Consider the following 20,382-nt stretch of genomic DNA (forward strand, 5'->3'; position numbering starts at 1 on the left):
AAAATGTACATATGTTAGCTGTTTAATTTACATTTTTGTCACTGTGCCTATAGGTTATAAACAGTTCTGGTGGTTGGTATTTCCTATTAAGTAGTAATGTTTTGAATTGTGCTTACAGGTTGCGTGGACAGTTTCTTACATATTACGCTCCTGTTGCATTTTATGTGTTGTTGTTCTTCTTATGAACGCCAATTTGCGGTTTTTTTCCACATTCCACAGCACTGTGAACTGAACGCTTGTTTTAATGCAACGTTTAATGCAATGTTTTGCAATCAGTTGCTGTCAGACGGTCCATAAGTAAAAATTATCAATATACCGTAACAGGTTTAAGTAGTTCTAAGTTCTAGGGGACTGATGACCATAGATGTTAAGTCCCATAGTGCTCAGAGCCATTTGAACCATTCCTGCAGTCTACTTTCCTTCATAAATTGAACAACAGCGAGTTCGAAATCGGAAACTCGTTCCACTGAAAATTATTGCAACTGACAATGGAATCATGCATCCGACTTCAGAAATTTTACTGTGCGTACCATCAATTTCTTCATTTGATCCAAGCCTTAAAATTTAGCTAAAGTGCTTCTTGATGTACAGAACAATGAAACCCGTCTCTCCATCTTTGTAATTTTTTGGCATTTCATTTTCAACTAAATCTTTCTTCTGCATGATATTATAGTGTTGTTAGATAGCAAATATGTAGTACCTGTCCATTATGATAATTGAGAATTCTCATTCCTCTCTTCTGTCAGTCCCATCCATTTTACAGGATTGAGACGACAGGTAGCTTCATTGCCTCTTTTGGTGCTAACGGCCACTGGACCTGTGAATGTGCTTCATACCACTAAGTGAAGGATAAACAGCGCTGATCCTACGATTCTTTCGAACTTGGAGAGCTATGTCAATCGAGAAATGCCACACCACAATGCTAACTGAAACGTCCTAGTTACTTCCGAGAAGGACCGAGCAAAACCGAGTGGCACGCCAGATCTTTGCCCGAACGCCGCCCGCACACACTGCACGTGAGAATTAAGGCACGCCATGACCGGCCCTGGCCTACAGGATACACGTACTGCCCCGACCACGATATTACTGCACTTCGTCTCGCGTGGCGGTTAGCAGAAACATGCCGTGACGATACAGCAAACAAATACAGCGATCGTTAAGGAAAACGAATCACACTGTGGAAGATATCAAGACAACGGTGCATACACTATCAAGTGTTTCCTATCGCGATAAAAAGTCATGATAAGCCGACCAATGCGCTCTCCCTTCTAGGTGCAATAATATTGTGGTTGATTGATAACACACCTTCACGCTCCACTGTTGCTCCACATTGCTAGTATTTCCCTCTCTCTCTTATACCAGCCTCTCCCTACCTTCTACACTACTGGCCATTAAAATTGCTGCACCAAGAAGAAATGCAGATCATAAACGGGTATTCATTGGACAAATATATTATACTAAATCTGACATGTGATTACATTTTCACGCAATTTGGGTTCACAGATCCTGAGAAATCAGTACCCAGAACAACCACCTCTGGCCATAATAACGGCTATGATACGCCTGGGCATTGAGTCAAACAGAGCTTGGATGGCGTGTACAGGAACAGCTGCCCATGCAGTTTCAACACGATACCACAAGAATAGTTCAAATGGTTCAAATGGCTCTGAGCACTATGGGACTTAACATCTATGGTCATCAGTCCCCTAGAACTTAGAACTACTTAAACCTAACTAACCTAAGGACATCACACAACACCCAGTCATCAAGAGGCAGAGAAAATCCCTGACCCCGCCGGGAATCGAACCCGGGAACCCGGGCGTGGGAAGCGAGAACAAGAGTAGTGACTGGCGTATTGTGACGAGCCAGTTGCTCGGACACCATTGACCAGACGTTTTCAATTGGTGTGAGATCTGGAGAATGTGCTGGCCAGGGCAGCAGTCGAACATTTTCTGTATCCAGAAAGGCCCGTACAGGACCTGCAACATGCGGTCGCGCATTATCCTGCTGAAATGTAGGGTTTCGCAGGGATCGAATGAAGGGTAGAGCCACGGGTCGTAACACATCTTAAATGTAACGTCCACTGTCAAAAGTGCCGTCAATTCGAACAAGAGGTGACGGAGACGTGCAACCAACGGCACCCCATACCATCACGCCGGGTGATACGCCAGTACGGCGATGACGAATACACGCTTCCAATGTGCGTTCACCGCGTTGTCGCCAAACTCGGATGCGACCATCACGATGCAGTAAACAGAACCTGGATTCATCCGAAAAACTGACAGGTTCGTCGTTGAGTGCACAATCGCAGGCTCTCGCGTCTGTGATGCAGCGTCAAAGGTAACCGCAGCCACGGTCTCCGAGCTGATATTCCATGCTACTGCAAGCGTCGTCGAACTGTTCGTGCAGATAGTTGTTGTCTTGCGAATGTCCCCATCTGTTGACTCAGGAATCGAGACGTGGCTGCACGGTCCGTTAGAGCCATGCCGGTAAGATGCCTGTCTTCTCGACTGCTAGTGATACTAGGCCGTTGGTGTCCAGCACGGCGTTCCGTATTACCCTCCTGAACCCACCGATTCCATATTCTGCTAACAGTCATTGGAACTCGACCAACGCGAGCAGCAATGTCACGATACGAGAAACCACAATTGCGATAGGCCAGAATCCGACCTTTATCAAAGTCGGAAACGTGATGGTACGCATTTCTCCTCCTTACAAGAGGCATCAAAACAACGCCAGTCAACTGCTGTTTGTGTATGAGAAATCGATTGGAAACTTTCTTCATGTCTGCAAGTTGTAGGTGTCGCCACCGGCGCCAACCTTGTGTGAAAGCTCTGAAAAGCGAATCATTTGCATATCACAGCATCTTCGTGTTATAGCAATTTTAATGGCCAGTAGTGTATTTGATTTTGTGTGCGTGTAGCGCATTAGCAGAACTGAAATTCGAGCTCGCTTCAAATTATGGCGATCGCGATAGAAATTGTTATTGCTGATAATTTGGCAGTCGCTGCGCTTGCGATCGGGCAGTAATCGACCGTGAGCCCGAAGTGGCTTCTAACGAAGCGAAAAGATAAATCACAAGCAAGCACACGTGGATATGATATTAATTTTTGTGTCCCGGCTATTTTGAACATATCTTTGGCAGTAGCTGATATAAACATTCACGCTCACTAATTTGCATTTGCTAATAATAAGCTTTACGTAATGAATGGAAATGCGACCGTAGGCCGCCAAGAAAGTTAATCCTTGTCAGTGACTTTGAGCAATGCTCTAGTTTTCTCTCTCTGAACAAAAAAATACTTTTAATTACGTACACTTTAATCTTGCAGATATAAATAATATTTATACTCAGCTCTCAAGGTTATTACGGCAGTGTAATACGAATTTATATTTACTGTTAGGCATCTAACCACCACTGACTAATCAATATTGCAAGCAAACGGCCAATCCGATAATCAATTGATATGGTGGGATGGGAAAGCAGAAAATGACTTTTTGGGTAAATGAAAGGTAACATAAATTTTATAATCTATATTCCGCAGAATTACACTTACATTCTCAGACGAGAGCACACAGGCAGCGTTTATACAGATTTCGTCACCAATGGCGGCGATTGAGACCTACTTCCATTAAACGAGACAAAAGAAGTGTACTTCTTCATCAGACGGACAAGAACAATGACAATAATAATTTTACACTGTCAGTGCTTTTATTTCAATTACATATAAACACGTTGGTTCTTTTAACGACTAATGTTTCACCACACTTATATTTCAATGTTTGTTTGTCAATACTGCCTTTGACAGTCTCTTTAACTTATTTTCAGTCTTTATTCCGCCACTTACGAAGAAAAGTTTGGGGCAGGGATGGCACACTCTCTAGCTCGTCTCTACACCATGGTAGCTCCTTGTTAGCAGTTTGTAACTTTGGTTTTTAATTTATACTTGATCTCATGTGAACCAGCTGTTATTATTAGCCGGCCGAAGTGGCCGTGCGGTTAAAGGCGCTGCAGTCTGGAACCGCAAGACCGCTACGGTCGCAGGTTCGAATCCTGCCTCGGGCATGGATATTTGTGATGTCCTTAGGTTAGTTAGGTTTAACTAGTTCTAAGTTCTGGGGGACTAATGACCTCAGCAGTTGAGTCCCATAGTGCTCAGAGCCGTTTTTTTTTTTTTGTTATTATTAACACCCTGTTGCGTTATAATCTTAAATGCAGAATGTGTTAATTCAGTTTGTGTGTTAAAATTTGCCTCCTGTTGTAATGTTTGTAGTATAGCCCATCCTGTTCTCCTACAGCTGCATGATGAGCTTTGTTTAATCGATGTTCAGACTGACTCATGATTCATAATTGTAAGTAGGCTCAGGTGAGATGTCTCCAACAGTGCATGGTATGCCATCTCCCTCTTTGAGTTTCACTCACTGGAGAGAATTAGGGGCAGGAGAGTTCCACAATTGTAAAGATTTCTGTTCTGTATCGAGATACACTGACAATTTGTTACAAGCTGCATTTATATAATTTTCAAGAGATTGCCGGCCGTTGTAGCCGAGCGGTTCTAGGCGCCTCAGTCAGGAAACACGCGGTTGCTACGGTCGCAGGTTCGAATCCTGCCTCGGGCATGGAGGTGTGTGATGTCCTTAGGTTAGTTAGGTTTACGTAGTTCTAAGCTCTAGGGGACTGATGGCCACAGATGTTAAGTCCCATAGTGCTCAAAGCCATTTGAACCATTTTGAACCAAACCGCCCCGCATTCAGGAGTAATTCTCTTGCATTACTTATTGAATGCCACTTGTATAAGGTAACAGTACCCAATGGACTTTTCTTCAGAATCTTTATTTGAATGTTGATTCTTTTGGAGCAGATTGTGGTATGCCTCATGCAAAAGGGAAAAACGTCTACTAGCACGTATTCCAATTCGACAGCAGCATTATTGTAACCTATTGTGATTGAAATTTATCTACATCTACATATCTACATATGTACTTCGCTAGCCACCAATCGGTGTGTGGCGGAGTGCACTATTCGCGCCAAAGTCATATTCCCCTCCCCTTCTGTTCCACTCACGGGTCGCGCGAGGGTAAAACGACTGAACGCCTCAGTGCGAGTTCTAATTTCCATTATGTTTGAATGGTAATCATTGCGCGATTTGATAGTTGGTGGTAATAATATATGCTCTGCATTCTCGGCGAAGATCGGATTTTGGAATTTAGTGAGCAGCCCCTTCCGCTTAGCGCGTCGTCTTTCTTCAATTGTGTCCCACTTCAAACTTTCTATGAGATTTGTAACGCTCTCGCGATGGCTAAATGTACCAGTCACGAATCTTGCGGCTCTTCTTCGGATCTTCTCAATCTCTTGAATCAGACCCAACTGGTAAGGGTCCCATACAGACGAACAATAAGAGTGGACGAACTAAAGTATTGTAAGCAATTTCCTTTGTTGAAGGACTTCATCGCTTCAGGAGTCTACCAATAAATCGCAATCTAGAGTTCGCCTTACCCGTTACTTGTGTAATCTGATCGTTCCATTTGAGATCATTTCGAATAGTCACGTCCAGATATTTATCATTTCACAGTATTCTTCATGTTGACTGGGAATCCATGACAGGAAATATGGGATCATCAGGTTCACAAAGACCTTACTCAACTTCATGCAGGATCTCAGTGGCCCCACGCGACTGGCGCCTGAGAGGGCAGGCATAATGTTCACTAGGCCATACAGGATGAGAGTGACCATGAGTCACGAAATTGGCTTACTGCCGATAAGACAAGTCTCCGCACAGACAGTGTGACGCTGTCTGGAGCGCCGTGCATCTACGTACGGCATCATGATACACAGATGCACAGGTGCAGGCTGCGAGGAGCATGAACAATACCAAGTTACACTAGTCATCGTCATAGGGGCCCAACACCTGGATATAATGGTATGTGGTGCTACTGGTACTAAACAGGATCACCATCAGTTTGTTAGAGAGTGATTCGGGAAAAAGTGCATACATTCCTGATGTGTGAAGCCTGGTAACTGAGCTCCGTTTTGGAGATGTCCTCTATCTCAGAGGAAGACTGCTTGCTGGTTGTGCTACCCTGACCTTCCTCGAAATAGAGGATTTGGATTATCGCATTGGTCAGCATGTTCTGCAGATCCGCCAACTGTGAGTCTGGCACGCTAACAGTCAGTCATAACGATATCTGAACTCAGGCATTGAATCAGCAAAAAATGACGTACCCCTGCTCATCATCCAAACCTCTTCCGACTCGACTACGAGTTAGAGCCATTATTTCCAAGAGAGGTTGCTGCTCTGTGTACTGAATCACACATCCTGTACACCACTATATCAGCGAATAATTTTATTATGTGTGCTTACTACTGAAATACATACCCGCAAGAAGTAAAATGTCTTTATTTGCTTTTACTGATGCCACACTAAAGTCAGCAACATGAGTCGATACCGTAGACACTAGCGAGGGCTCATTGCAACGCACACCGACCTATAGGATGCGCTCCTGGAGGTCACGCCTCTTCCTCAGAACTGCAGCCCTCTTGCACTTAGGCTAACATGGAACCGAGCTGTGCAGAACTCTGCCCAGTTGGAGACCAAAGCTACAGCAGTATACAGCTGCGTCTAGGACCGAACAGTAGTTGAAGTTTCCGAGAAACTTGTAGAGAAAAGCTTGCTGGTCCATGACAGTTGTAAATTATCCTCTGTTCCTGCAATCTTTAAATTTAGTAAATCGTTTGTTCATTAATGTTACTAAGTGAGCTAATATTTGATGTGTTCTAGTTTGATGATTCTTCTCCCAGAGCAATCAAAGAACCCATAGTTGTATCTGGACGAAAGTAGCTTCGCCTGGGCATAACGAATACCACAGTGTTTTACTAGGTACGATTCTATTGGAGGTGTTATGCCATTACCTTACTCCGACCAGTGAACTGACTTACCCAGCGAGCTGTAGGTGAATCTCTTGTTTGCAGTCGACTCTGAATCAGAATTTTTCACTTCGACAAACAGTTCCAGGGGAGAAAGAAGTGATAAGGATTGGCAGGGAATGAACGTGTCTTTGGATCGACAGCCTGGTACTTGAGCACTCAGCCACTGAGCTTTAAGAAATAAACAGCGATCGTCAGAGCGGGAGAAGACTCTAGGCAAATCACTAAGGTACATTGAGAAGAGTGGTGGACCTAGAGCTGATACCTGGGGAACCGCCAATGGTAAATTGCAACCGTAGTAGCGGCAACAGCTATCCTAAAGCTTCTGGCGGTAGAATCCAAATTTCTTCGAGAACTAAGCTGTTGTTACAGATCATAATTGTTCAAAACGGTCAATAGAACATTTGATTTCGCTTTCAGCTTCATGCTAAATTAAGGTTTCTTTTTTTCAGCTTCTAGGGGACCTGATGTTCACATACCACGCTGTGCGAGTGGCCAAAATACACAGCTCCAAGTCGACAGCCCCAGCCCACTTCTTCGTTTTCCACTACACGAATGAGCATCTTCCCGAAGGGCCACTAGGAGAGGTGGCCCGAAAGCTCAGGGAGAAATTTAACGGTACTGTGTCTCTAGTCATATTTGTTATCTTCATTGCTCTCGCAGTAACCTCTACTCTGACGTTAGCGTGTGTAACTGTTGCCAGTTTTTCCTAAGTTTAGTTCTACTATGTTGTTGTGGTCTGCATAACGAAGCGGTCGCTCTCCATAATAGTCAGTTCTTTACAAATTTCTTCACAGCGACACTGGTCCCCCTCTACAAATGTCACCCCATACACTTCCCTCCGTTACAAAACTGAGGATTCCGTGACGCCACGCGACGTATCCTATAAGCAGATCTCACATTTTAGTCAACTTTTGCTCCCAAATTCGATTCAATAATTGCTTACTGATAATCAGATCTGCCCGTCCAGTCTTCAGCAAACTCCTCCAGCGCCACATTTCAAAAGTTTGTACTCTGTTCTTGTCTCCGGTTTTTATCGTTCATGTTTCGTTTTTCTTTAACAGAAATACCTATCGTCCTGTAATATAATTTAACATGTTCACAATTCTCCTTTCTTCATAAATATTTTCCGTTTTGTAACCAATCTACATTTTATGTCATCTCGAATTTGGCCCTGTGAGGCGTGGTGCCTTATATCGCTCCTGTGTAGAGCCTGTGTATCAGCAGAGTGACCCATGAGTGCACAGTGACAGATGGCCTGAAGCAGGTTCAATCGAGTACGTAGTTCTAATTTTCATCTACCAGAGTACAGTAGTGCACAGAGACGTACAAAAAACAGGTCAGGAGAACGTTTTTGTGGATTGTTCTGTTTATTTTTTGAAGGATTTTTTTCTTTATTTATGTTTGTACAGTTTTGTGTATGTTTTTAGTCGTGTGAATGATTCGTGAATGTGGTCTAAGGTAAATATGTAGATCGTTGTTCTATTGATAAACGCTGTACGAACTACCGCGAGAAACTTTGTATCATAATATGCTAAGTAAGTTTTTGGTAAAAGGAAAGCTAATTCGATTGCAAACGAAAACAATTAATAACGTAAAGTATAAATAAAATATCAGAATATTAAATATTTACTTCGGGAAAGTGCAGTTGAAAGTATGTTATTTGTTGATTGGTTAGACATGCAGAACGCGGACTAACGCGGGAGAATAATGTTTTTCTATTGGCCTTAAAGGAAACTGACAAATCAGAACGGAGTGTTCTTCGCGCGTCTTTTCTCTTGGAGGCAGAGAATGCTTACAGCAGTCTAAGAAGTCGAACCCCAGCCTTTCAATGGCGCGATCGTGTGTAGTATGAGCTCCGAAGGAAGTTATTGTTTGCCGGTTTCAGTTGTGCTACATGTTCCAAAATTGCTTTAAAGCGAAGGCATACGAGGTGTGGCTAGAAAAAAACCGGACTAGTACTGGTGAAACAATAAAACGAATGCAATAAGGCTGAAAGTCGCATGGCCTGTCACGTGACTCTCGCTCCGCCTACTGCTCGAGTTTCATCTGCCTCCTGCACTCAGTCTGCCCGTGGCGTCTGTTTTAAGTAGTTGACGTTTTGCCTGTGCGTCGGAAAATGTTGAGTGTACAGAAAGAACAGCGTGTTAACATCAAATTTTGTTTCAAACTAGGAAAATCTGCAAGTGAAACGTTTGTAATGTTACAACAAGTGTACGGCGATGATTGTTTATCGCGAACACAAGTGTTTGAGTGGTTTAAACGATTTAAAGATGGCCGCGAAGACACCAGTGATGAGACTCGCACTGGCAGACCATTGTCAGCAAAAACTGATGCAAACATTGAAAAAATCGGTAAACTTGTTCGACAAGATCGCCGTTTAACAATCAGAGCAGTGTCTGAGTTAACAGGAGTTGACAAGGAAAGTGTTAGGCAAATTCTTCATGAAAGTTTCAACATGAACAAAGTGTGTTCAAAAATGGTTCCAAAGTGTCTCACAATTGAACAGAAGGAACGCCGAAGATGATTTGTTCTGACATCCTGGAAAACATTGAAAGTGATCCCACCTTCTTACAAAATGTTATTACTTGCGATGAATCGTGGTTTTTTACTTACGATCCCGAAACTAAACGCCAATCGATGCATTGGAAAACTCCTGGTTCTCCACGACAAAAAAAGCACGAATGTCAAAATCGAAATTCAAGGCAATGATGATTGTTTTTTTTGACATCAAAGGGATTGTGCACATTGATTGGGTACCAGAGGGACAAACAGTGAATCAGCATTACTACATTAGCGTCCTGGCTACCCTACGTGAGCGAGTACGGAGAAAACGGAACGATTTGTGGAGAAAAAAGTCATGGATCCTTCACCAAGACAATGCCCCAGCTCACAGTGCGTTGTCAGTGAAGACGTTTTTGGCAAAACACAACATTCCCATCTTAGATCATCCACCCTACTCACCTGATTTGGCCCCCTGTGACTTTTTTCTTTTCCCTAAAGTCAAGTCAGCTTTGAAAGGAACTAGATTTGAGACTGTTGAAGCAGTAAAAGAAAAAGCGACGGAAGTAATGGACTTACCGAAAATGATCTGCAGCATTGCTATGAACAGTGGAAAATTCGTATGGAGCGGTGTAGAAACCGAGGAGGAGAGTACGTTGAAGGAGATAACATGAAATTGTAAATAATTGTAAATAAATGTTTTTTCCAGCATCAGTCCGGTTTTTTTCTAGCCGCACCTCGTATTTATTCCGGTGTGGTTTTTAGAAAGTACGGATTTCTTAAGTAATTTTGTATATGAGGAAAGACAGTATAGTTGCTTGGCATTTTAAGCAGATCGGCGACTAAAAACTTGAATGCATTAGACACTGATAAACGTTATAGTATGACGAGCATTTTCCTTTAACAACAATCCGTGCTTAGTAGCTGTTCAGATTTCGGGAAATACGTTACCACAAACTTGCTAACGTGGATGAAAGGGTTCGTGCATGACTGTGTTAGGATTAGCACGGGCTTGGCAGTGAACCTGTAATTCTCGAGTTCAGAATATACCGAAGTTTTGCCACTATTTGCACCTTTCGTTCAAAATTAAGACCTTTTCCGGAATCTTAGAATAGTTCCGTTGTGTTCAGCCTAGTGCGAGTAGCAGTACGGTAGGTTCCTGCTCGGCTTTCCTACTGGCGATCTGCTGCTACGAGTTCACAGGTAGGTGCAGGTAAAAGGACAAAAGGAACCGCGCAACCGCACCTGGTCATTTATCTTGATGCCCAAACAACTCATAAAATACTTTTATGTAGTGTCTCATCACTTTACAATCTATTTTCAAGAGACTGTTCATTCCGATCAGCTGCTCTTTCAAGTACTTTGACTTCTGAAACGGAATTACAATTCCTCCGACAAACCACACAGATTTAAAATCGAAGACATGAAGTCTTTATACGAGTCGCAGATCAGCTTCAGCACCTCATTAGTAATTTTCCGTCTTATTCGCACATTTTTATATAATCCTTTTGTTTTACAAGATCTAATGATGGAAGAACAGGAAACTTGGAGCATTGTGAATTGTAATTGAACCAAGTGCTGTCAAGACAGGTAACTATTAATACACACACAACGTTCTTCAAATGAACTGACATAATTTCAGAGATTTTACTGGTCTCATACAGATATGACTTTATGTATACAGTCTGAAGCAGCGAGCGAAAATTTTTGCCAAGGCTGGGAATCCAACCCAGGTCTTCTGCCTATCAGGCAGGTGCGTTAGCCTCTACACCACCTTGAAACAGCGCTTCACACAACTGCACGGATTACCCTGGCACTCTTCCCTCCTCGATGCAAATCCTCACGATCGTCCCAGTCTATACGCATAAAAACTCAAGATTTTTATTTCTTCTCGCTGTAATTTAATTCCCCTCACAAAAATATCCTTGGTTTCCTTCACAGACACTGAATATCATCGGGGATAGGCAGCCCCGGATCTACGATATTTCCCAATCGGGGCAAAAACTTGATATTGGCGACCCGCCCCCCTTACCCTTGAGCGTTTGAGATGGGACGTAAAAATTTTTTTAAAAAATCGATTTTTTAAAAAGTGTTCATTTTGTGGCGCACATCTTTCTGAAGAGTTTGATATACAAAACTTCCATGTTCGAGAAAATGTAAGACGTTATTTAGTTTTAAGGATTACAAAGTGCAGTGCCACGCCTCTTCTCACAGAATTCTCTACCACACGGCACTGTATTTGGCTCTGTGGAATTCAAGCGTGTGTATTTTGTAAGAGAAGCCAACAGCCTTATGTCCTGCGTTGTCTCTGCTGCTCCCAGTCGGCCGGTTTGACACCCAATCCCCCTTAAACAAACTCACAATTTGTACTGGGTGGGATTATTTGTGACCGGGACAATAAGAACTCTTCAAAAAATGTGCTCTTCTTATTGACTTTTAGCTAGTATATCTTTTGCCTGACAAAAATTCTATATAGAAAACGTAGAACCAGTAAAGACAGAGGCAAGCAAGACAGTACACAATTTTTGAATCCTGAGGTCCGAGAGTTTTTCCCTCTCTAATCTTGCTACTCCTTTACACGAAGTAATTTCCTTTCTGCGAAAGAATCTATTACCTCATAATAGTTCGTCAAACGTTTTGCGACATGAAAAATCGAAATATATTTTTCTAATACTGAAAGACTGGTGTAATTTCTCGATTTGATTACGTCTGTTTTGTCACTGTCCGATAGAGAAAACGAAGTAGGGGATTCTAATATTGCAACAATTGCAACACATGTGAAATAAGCGGAACTCCCTTTAGCACAAATGGTCATTTTTATCTACCTCATTTACATAAATAACACGACAGAATATAATTCATGAAGTACCAATATCAAATGCGTATTACGCCTCCTATGAGCAAAACGTTTTAGGTTAGGAAATAGTTTTCCATTTCACACGTATGGTCCAGTTTCTCAATCATTAGATCCAAAAGTAGATGTAGTAACAAGAAATTGTTATATAAATTTGGAATGGTCATATTCTTCCACATAATTTGTGCGATGTCCTCGTTTCTTATGCTTCCTCGTTGTAACAAAACAGCCTTGTTGTCACTAACTCTTCAACTATCACTGCCATTTTTAAAACTTATTCCCCGGTTAACTTCACTAACCCTGCCAGAATCACTGGTTTAGTTATCTCGCGTTTATTCTCCGGTTAGGTGTTGTTACGTATTCGCACAACGCGTTCTCCGCGCTGTTCCGAGAATGGAATTAAGCGGCTGCTAACCCGGGACTGTACAACTAGCCCTTAGTAATGTAGCGATATGGCAAAAATTTTCTGTCAAAATTTGATATTCTTGGATACACGGACAACATAATATCTAATCATTCTTACCCGTTGTTCCTGTTGGTCGTTTACTTCTACTGTGGTAATCTGAAACTACGGATTTCGCTAATAATTATAACAACGCTTATTATTCGCACACACAGTCAACCACATAAACTAACCGATTGGCATTCATCCATTCCGGTTTATTCGGCTCAGTTCGTGCAGTCCAGCCCCGTTTTGTCTGCACGAAAGTTTTTTATTTCTAGATGAGAAGCAGATTCCCCTGGCAGAGACAGGACGTACTATATGCAAGCATTCAAAAATCAACTTACGATTCGTTCAGAAACCAACTTAGAATGTGTTGAAAAATAGTCAAAAACAAAAAGGGATGGGTTTCAAAATAGTATGAATAATCGATAGACCACTGTACACTGCATGCTAAGCGCTTTGTGAAACAAGGTGTTTCTCTTCAAGAGTGTGAATTTCGCGCCCCTTGTCGGGGCAGATACCGCAGTTTGCCCTCCCCGAGATCCGGGCCTGGGGATAGGGTGCAACCCGTCTTATACCCTTCTCAGCTACTGCTTTTTAAGTCCTTCAACTTCCTTCAGACATCAGTTAGCTATTCCTTTACGTTCTATCAATCTATCTCTTCTGTTAGTGGCCGTTTGCCACGAAGTTCTTTCTTCTACAGTTCGATGGAGTACGTGTTCATCGGACAACTGATCTATCCATTTAGTCTTCAGCGTTCTGCTGTAGCCCCATATTTGAAAAGCTTCTGTTCTTATCTGGTCTGTATTGTTTCTTGTCGACATTTTACTTCTATACGGTGCTACATTAAAGACAAAAACTTTTATGGAGGGTTTCGTAACACATAAGCATATATGTAGCGTTAGTATAATATCTCTTTTTCAATCGAGCAAGGTGGTTACGGCATTAGTGAGACACAGGATGTAACACAGTGACCCATTTTGTGAAATGAGCGAACGAAAATAAAAAATAAATAAATCAGATTGAAACAAAAAGTTGGTATGTAGTGGTTTTGATGTCACTGATTATTAATTTGATGATTTTTCTGAAAAATGAATGTGTCAGATCGAAAACGGCGCATTTTTTCGTGAATATCTTCATTCATTCGGAAGTAATAGTTTCACAAAGGTCTGAAAGGTAGTCAAATTCGAAAATATGTTATATCTGCCTTTAATAATGTCGACTGAGAAACGACGTAATTTCCAGTTTCAAATTAATTCCCTTCAGACAAATAGGTTCACAGAGGTTTTGAAAGGTGAAACTGCCTGCCAGATTAAAACTGTAGGCCGAACTGGTACCTGAACGTCGGACTTTCGCCTTTCGCTGAAAAGTGATGAACCGACTGAGCTACCCAACATGACATGCGAGCCGCTAATCACATCTCCAATTATGGCAGTACATCCTATTCTATCTTTCAAACTTTTCGTGAGGTGTGTAGGAAAACTATTGTGAAGTTTGGAGATTCAAATGTACACCTGGTAGAGAGCACGACCACGTGCGCAATTAGGTGGTTAAATTTATCGTGTAACAACAAAATTAACAAAGCACACAGGCAAAGAATGTTGAGAGTTTAACTGAGGGTAGTAAAAGAACTCCACAACTGATAATCGTAAAATACGAAGTAATTTAACAAATAAATGAAAGGTATAAAAGACCAGAGACGAAATGTTTGACAGCCAAGCACTTGATTCGGTCGTTTCCCTCAGGCGTGCTCTAACTTCTTGTTGTCTTCAGATGCTCATCTCTTGTTGACAGAGTTGTAAAACTACCATAGGCTTGTCGCAGATTACTACAACTACAGTAGTTTTCCTGGTACCCTTTGTCAGTTAAGACCATACCCACGTTACCTGTATGTTAGGTGTGAGTTGCATACATATCAATGTTTTCCTCATATCAGTAGCTTTGTTTATGTACGTGATCATTGTGTGTCTAAATTACTCCAGAAACTGAAAGTGGTGAACCGTCTGGAAACTGAGTGAGGGTGTATTGTATAAGAGGCTGCGTAATCTACAGAATAGTTATCAGTAGTGGAACAAAGTCTGTATGAGCACATTTTATTAGTGCAGGTTGCCTATGTCAGGGGCAGGTATGCACTCAGGGGCAAACCTATTGTTCTCCTTTGATTGACAGATACTTAACCTATTATTCTTCTGTGATTGACAGGTCCTTAAACTATTGTTCTGCTAAAAGGTTCCTTCCTTTTGATTGACAGGCACTTAACCTATTGTTTCCCACCACCCTCCCCCCACTTCCCTCCCACCTCTGAAACCTCGCCCCCTCGCTGCTACAGGTACATCTACATCTACATCTACATCTATACTCCGCGAGCCACCTTACGGTGTGTGGCGGAGGGTACTTATTGTACCACTATCTGATCCCCCCTTCCCTGTTCCATTCACGAATTGTGCGTGGGAAGAACGACTGCTTGTAAGTCTCCGTATTTGCTCTAATTTCTCGGATCTTTTCGTTGTGATCATTACGCGAGATATATGTGGGCGGTAGTAATATGTTGCCCATCTCTTCCCGGAATGTGCTCTCTCGTAATTTCGATAATAAACCTCTCCGTATTGCGTAACGCCTTTCTTGGAGTGTCCGCCACTGGAGCTTGTTCAGCATCTCCGTAACGCTCTCGCGCTGACTAAATGTCCCCATGACGAATCGCGCTGCTTTTCGCTGGATCATGTCTATCTCTTCTATTAATCCAACCTGGTAAGGGTCCCATACTGATGAGCAATACTCAAGAATCGGACGAACAAGCGTTTTGTAAGCTACTTCTTTCGTCGATGAGTCACATTTTCTTAGAATTCTTCCTATGAATCTCAACCTGGCGCCTGCTTTTCCCACTATTTGTTTTATGTGATCATTCCACTTCAGATCGCTCCGGATAGTAACTCCTAAGTATTTTACGGTCGTTACCGCTTCCAATGATTTACCACCTATGGCATAATCGTACTGGAATGGATTTCTGCCCCTATGTATGCGCATTATATTACATTTATCTACGTTTAGGGAAAGCTGCCAGCTGTCGCACCATTCATTAATCCTCTGCAGGTCTTCCTGGAGTACGTACGAGTCTTCTGATGTTGCTACTTTCTTGTAGACAACCGTGTCATCTGCAAATAGCCTCACGGAGCTACCGATGTTGTCAACTAAGTCATTTATGTATATTGTAAACAATAAAGGTCCTATCACGCTTCCTTGCGGTACTCCCGAAATTACCTCTACATCTGCAGATTTTGAACCGTTAAGAATGACATGTTGTGTTCTTTCTTCTAGGAAATCCTGAATCCAATCACAAACCTGGTCCGATATTCCGTAAGCACGTATTTTTTTCACTAAACGTAAGTGCGGAACCGTATCAAATGCCTTCCTGAAGTCCAGGAATACGGCATCAATCTGCTCGCCAGTGTCTACGGCACTGTGAATTTCTTGGGCAAATAGGGCGAGCTGGGTTTCACATGATCTCTGTTTGCGGAATCCATGTTGGTTATGATGAAGGAGATTTGTATTATCTAAGAACGTCATAATACGAGAACACAAAACATGTTCCATTATTCTACAACAGATTGACGTAAGTGAAATAGGCCTATAATTATTCGCATCTGATTTATGACCCTTCTTGAAAATGGGAACGACCTGTGCTTTCTTCCAGTCGCTAGGTACTTTACGTTCTTCCAGAGATCTACGATAAATTGCTGATAGAAAGGGGGCAAGTTCTTTAGCATAATCACTGTAGAATCTTAAGGGTATCTCGTCTGGTCCGGATGCTTTTCCGCTACTAAGTGATAGCAGTTGTTTTTCAATTCCGATATCGTTTATTTCAATATTTTCCATTTTGGCGTCCGTGCGACGGCTGAAGTCAGGGACCGTGTTACGATTTTCCGCAGTGAAACAGTTTCGGAACACTGAATTCAGTATTTCTGCCTTTCTTCGGTCGTCCTCTGTTTCGGTGCCATCGTGGTCAACGAGTGACTGAATAGGGGATTTAGATCCGCTTACCGATTTTACATATGACCAAAACTTTTTAGGGTTCTTGTTTAGATTGTTTGCCAATGTTTTATGTTCGAATTCGTTGAATGCTTCTCTCATTGCTCTCTTTACGCTCTTTTTCGCTTCGTTCAGCTTTTCCTTATCAGCTATGATTCGACTACTCTTAAACCTATGGTGAAGCTTTCTTTGTTTCCGTAGTACCTTTCGTACATGATTGTTATACCACGGTGGATCTTTCCCCTCGCTTTGGACCTTAGTCGGTACGAACTTATCTAAGGCGTACTGGACGATGTTTCTGAATTTTTTCCATTTTTGTTCCACATCCTCTTCCTCAGAAATGAACGTTTGATGGTGGTCACTCAGATATTCTGCGATTTGTGCCCTATCACTCTTGTTAAGCAAATATATTTTCCTTCCTTTCTTGGCATTTCTTATTACACTTGTAGTCATTGATGCAACCACTGACTTATGATCACTGATACCCTCTTCTACATTCACGGAGTCGAAAAGTTCCGGTCTATTTGTTGCTATGAGGTCTAAAACGTTAGCTTCACGAGTTGGTTCTCTAACTATCTGCTCGAAGTAATTCTCGGACAAGGCAGTCAGGATAATGTCACAAGAGTCTCTGTCCCTGGCTCCAGTTCTGATTGTGTGACTATCCCATTCTATACCTGGTAGATTGAAGTCTCCCCCTATTACAATAGTATGATCACGAAACTTCTTCACGACGTTCTGCAGGTTCTCTCTGAGGCGCTCAACTACTACGGTTGCTGATGCAGGTGGCCTATAGAAGCATCCGACTATCATATCTGACCCACCTTTGATACTTAACTTAACCCAGATTATTTCACATTCGCATTCGCTAATAACTTCACTGGATATTATTGAATTCTTTACTGCTATAAATACTCCTCCACCATTGGCGTTTATCCTATCCTTGCGGTATATATTCCATTCTGTGTCTAGGATTTCGTTACTGTTCACTTCCGGTTTTAACCAACTTTCCGTTCCTAATACTATATGCGCACTATTTCCTTCAATAAGAGATACTAATTCAGGAACCTTGCCCTGGATACTCCTGCAGTTTACCAATATTACGTTAACTTTTCCTGTTTTTGGTCTCTGAGGACGGACGTTCTTTATCAACGATGATAATGTTCTCTCTGGTAAGCCGTCAGGTATTTTATCGTTTCGCCCAAGGGGGGGTCCCTCTAACCTAAATTTTCAGGTCTGAGTTATTGGAATAGCCCTTCTGACTCTTATCAATTTGATCGAATGTTTAATTAAATTCATCAGTTAATTAACATCTCCCCTTCTGGTAAACTCCCTTGTCTCCCACACTCCCTCCCAGAAATTGGTGGGAAAAAGACTCAGTTGATCGGTCATTGGAGGGAATTCGATTGTAGTGTATGGAATATTATTTAAGCAATTTAGGCAATGTGTGGCATATTGTTTATTTAAACAATTATGGGATTCAAGGCAATGTATGGAATATATGGAAACTGGTGGCTCTATGGTGGAGAGAAAGGAACTCATAGCAAGAAATTCAAGGGTCTATTGTTTATTTATAAAAAAATTAGTTTGCAGGGGCTGGAAATCTCTTGCTCATCGTCCTCAGCTGTTTGAAAGATGTAGGTCTTTTAAGAAGTAATTACATGGGGCGAACATGTTGCATAACCTAATGTTTGCACTCTGGATGTCTTAATCAAATGTTTTGCCCTCTGTCAGCACTTAACCTATTATTCTGTTAAGCGACTTCCCATGTCACCTCCATCACCTTAAACATTTGTACCGCCTCTGAAACCATATTAAGTTATTAGTTATGTTCTCCCACCATTTTCTGGGACACTTTTCGAATTCCACACGATTTCCAACGCCATTCCTGGCGCACTCTTCTTTGCCACCCACCCCTACCCTCCTAAACTATTTTAGGTACCACGTTTTACATAAAAATTATGCAAATTAACCTAGTGTTGTGCACTTGACCTCCTGCTCTGCTCCATGTCACCCACCACCCACACCCTCCTCTTGACTATTGTACCACTAACACCATGTTGATATAAAAAATTTATGGAAATTATTTAAATCGATATGCTTCACATGTCTGGGGATTCTTTTTTAATTCCCAGCAGCATATTGATAGGATAAATCGATGGAATATACACTCCTGGGAATTGAAATAAGAACACCGTGAATTCATTGTCCCAGGAAGGGGAAACTTTATTGACACATTCCTGGGGTCAGATACATCACATGATCACACTGACAGAACCACAGGCACATAGACACAGGCAACAGAGCATGCACAATGTCGGCACTAGTACAGTGTATATCCACCTTTCGCAGCAATGCAGGCTGCTATTCTCCCATGGAGACGATCGTAGAGATGCTGGATGTAGTCCTGTGGAACGGCTTGCCATGCCATTTCCACCTGGCGCCTCAGTTGGACCAGCGTTCGTGCTGGACGTGCAGACCGCGTGAGACGACGCTTCATCCAGTCCCAAACATGCTCAATGGGGGACAGATCCGGAGATCTTGCTGGCCAGGGTAGTTGACTTACACCTTCTAGAGCACGTTGGGTGGCACGGGATACATGCGGACGTGCATTGTCCTGTTGGAACAGCAAGTTCCCTTGCCGGTCTAGGAATGGTAGAACGATGGGTTCGATGACGGTTTGGATGTACCGTGCACTATTCAGTGTCCCCTCGACGATCACCAGTGGTGTACGGCCAGTGTAGGAGATCGCTCCCCACACCATGATGCTGGGTGTTGGCCCTGTGTGCCTCGGTCGTATGCAGTCCTGATTGTGGCGCTCACCTGCACGGGGCCAAACACGCATACGACCATCATTGGCACCAAGGCAGAAGCGACTCTCATCGCTGAAGACGACACGTCTCCATTCGTCCCTCCATTCACGCCTGTCGCGACACCACTGGAGGCGGGCTGCACGATGTTGGGGCGTTAGCGGAAGACGGCCTAACGGTGTGCGGGACCGTAGCCCAGCTTCATGGAGACGGTTGCGAATGGTCCTCGCCGATACCCCAGGAGCAACAGTGTCCCTAATTTGCTGGGAAGTGGCGGTGCGGTCCCCTACGGCACTGCGTAGGATCCTACGGTCTTGGCGTGCATCCGTGCGTCGCTGCGGTCCGGTCCCAGGTCGACGGGCACGTACACCTTCCGCCGACCACTGGCGACAACATCGATGTACTGTGGAGACCCCACGCCCCACGTGTTGAGCAATTCGGCGGTACGTCCACCCGGCCTCCCGCATGCCCACTATACGCCCTCGCTCAAAGTCCGTCAACTGCACATACGGTTCACGTCCACGCTGTCGCGGCATGCTACCAGTGTTAAAGACTGCGATGGAGCTCCGTATGCCACGGCAAACTGGCTGACACTGACGGCGGCGGTGCACAAATGCTGCGCAGCTAGCGCCATTCGACGGCCAACACCGCGGTTCCTGGTGTGTCCGCTGTGCCGTGCGTGTGATCATTGCTTGTACAGCCCTCTCGCAGTGTCCGGAGCAAGTATGGTGGGTCTGACACACCGGTGTCAATGTGTTCTTTTTTCCATTTCCCAGCAAATTAGGGACACTGTTGCTCCTGGGGTATCGGCGAGGACCATTCGCAAC

At 43.1% G+C, this 20,382-nt stretch overlaps 1 protein-coding gene across 1 annotated transcript in view; it reads left to right on the forward strand.

Moving 5' to 3' along the window:
• The window catches only part of LOC126210343 (esterase FE4-like), a 127,542-nt gene that overhangs the window by 86,174 nt on the left and 20,986 nt on the right, over positions 1–20,382 (forward strand). Inside the window, exon 8 of the mRNA XM_049939558.1 lies at positions 7,374–7,539. Coding sequence (XP_049795515.1) covers positions 7,374–7,539 — 166 coding nt within the window. The remainder of the gene's footprint in view (positions 1–7,373; positions 7,540–20,382) is intronic.

The sequence above is a fragment of the Schistocerca nitens genome, chromosome 10, assembly GCF_023898315.1.
Source record: "Schistocerca nitens isolate TAMUIC-IGC-003100 chromosome 10, iqSchNite1.1, whole genome shotgun sequence".
Lineage (NCBI taxonomy): Eukaryota > Metazoa > Arthropoda > Insecta > Orthoptera > Acrididae > Schistocerca > Schistocerca nitens.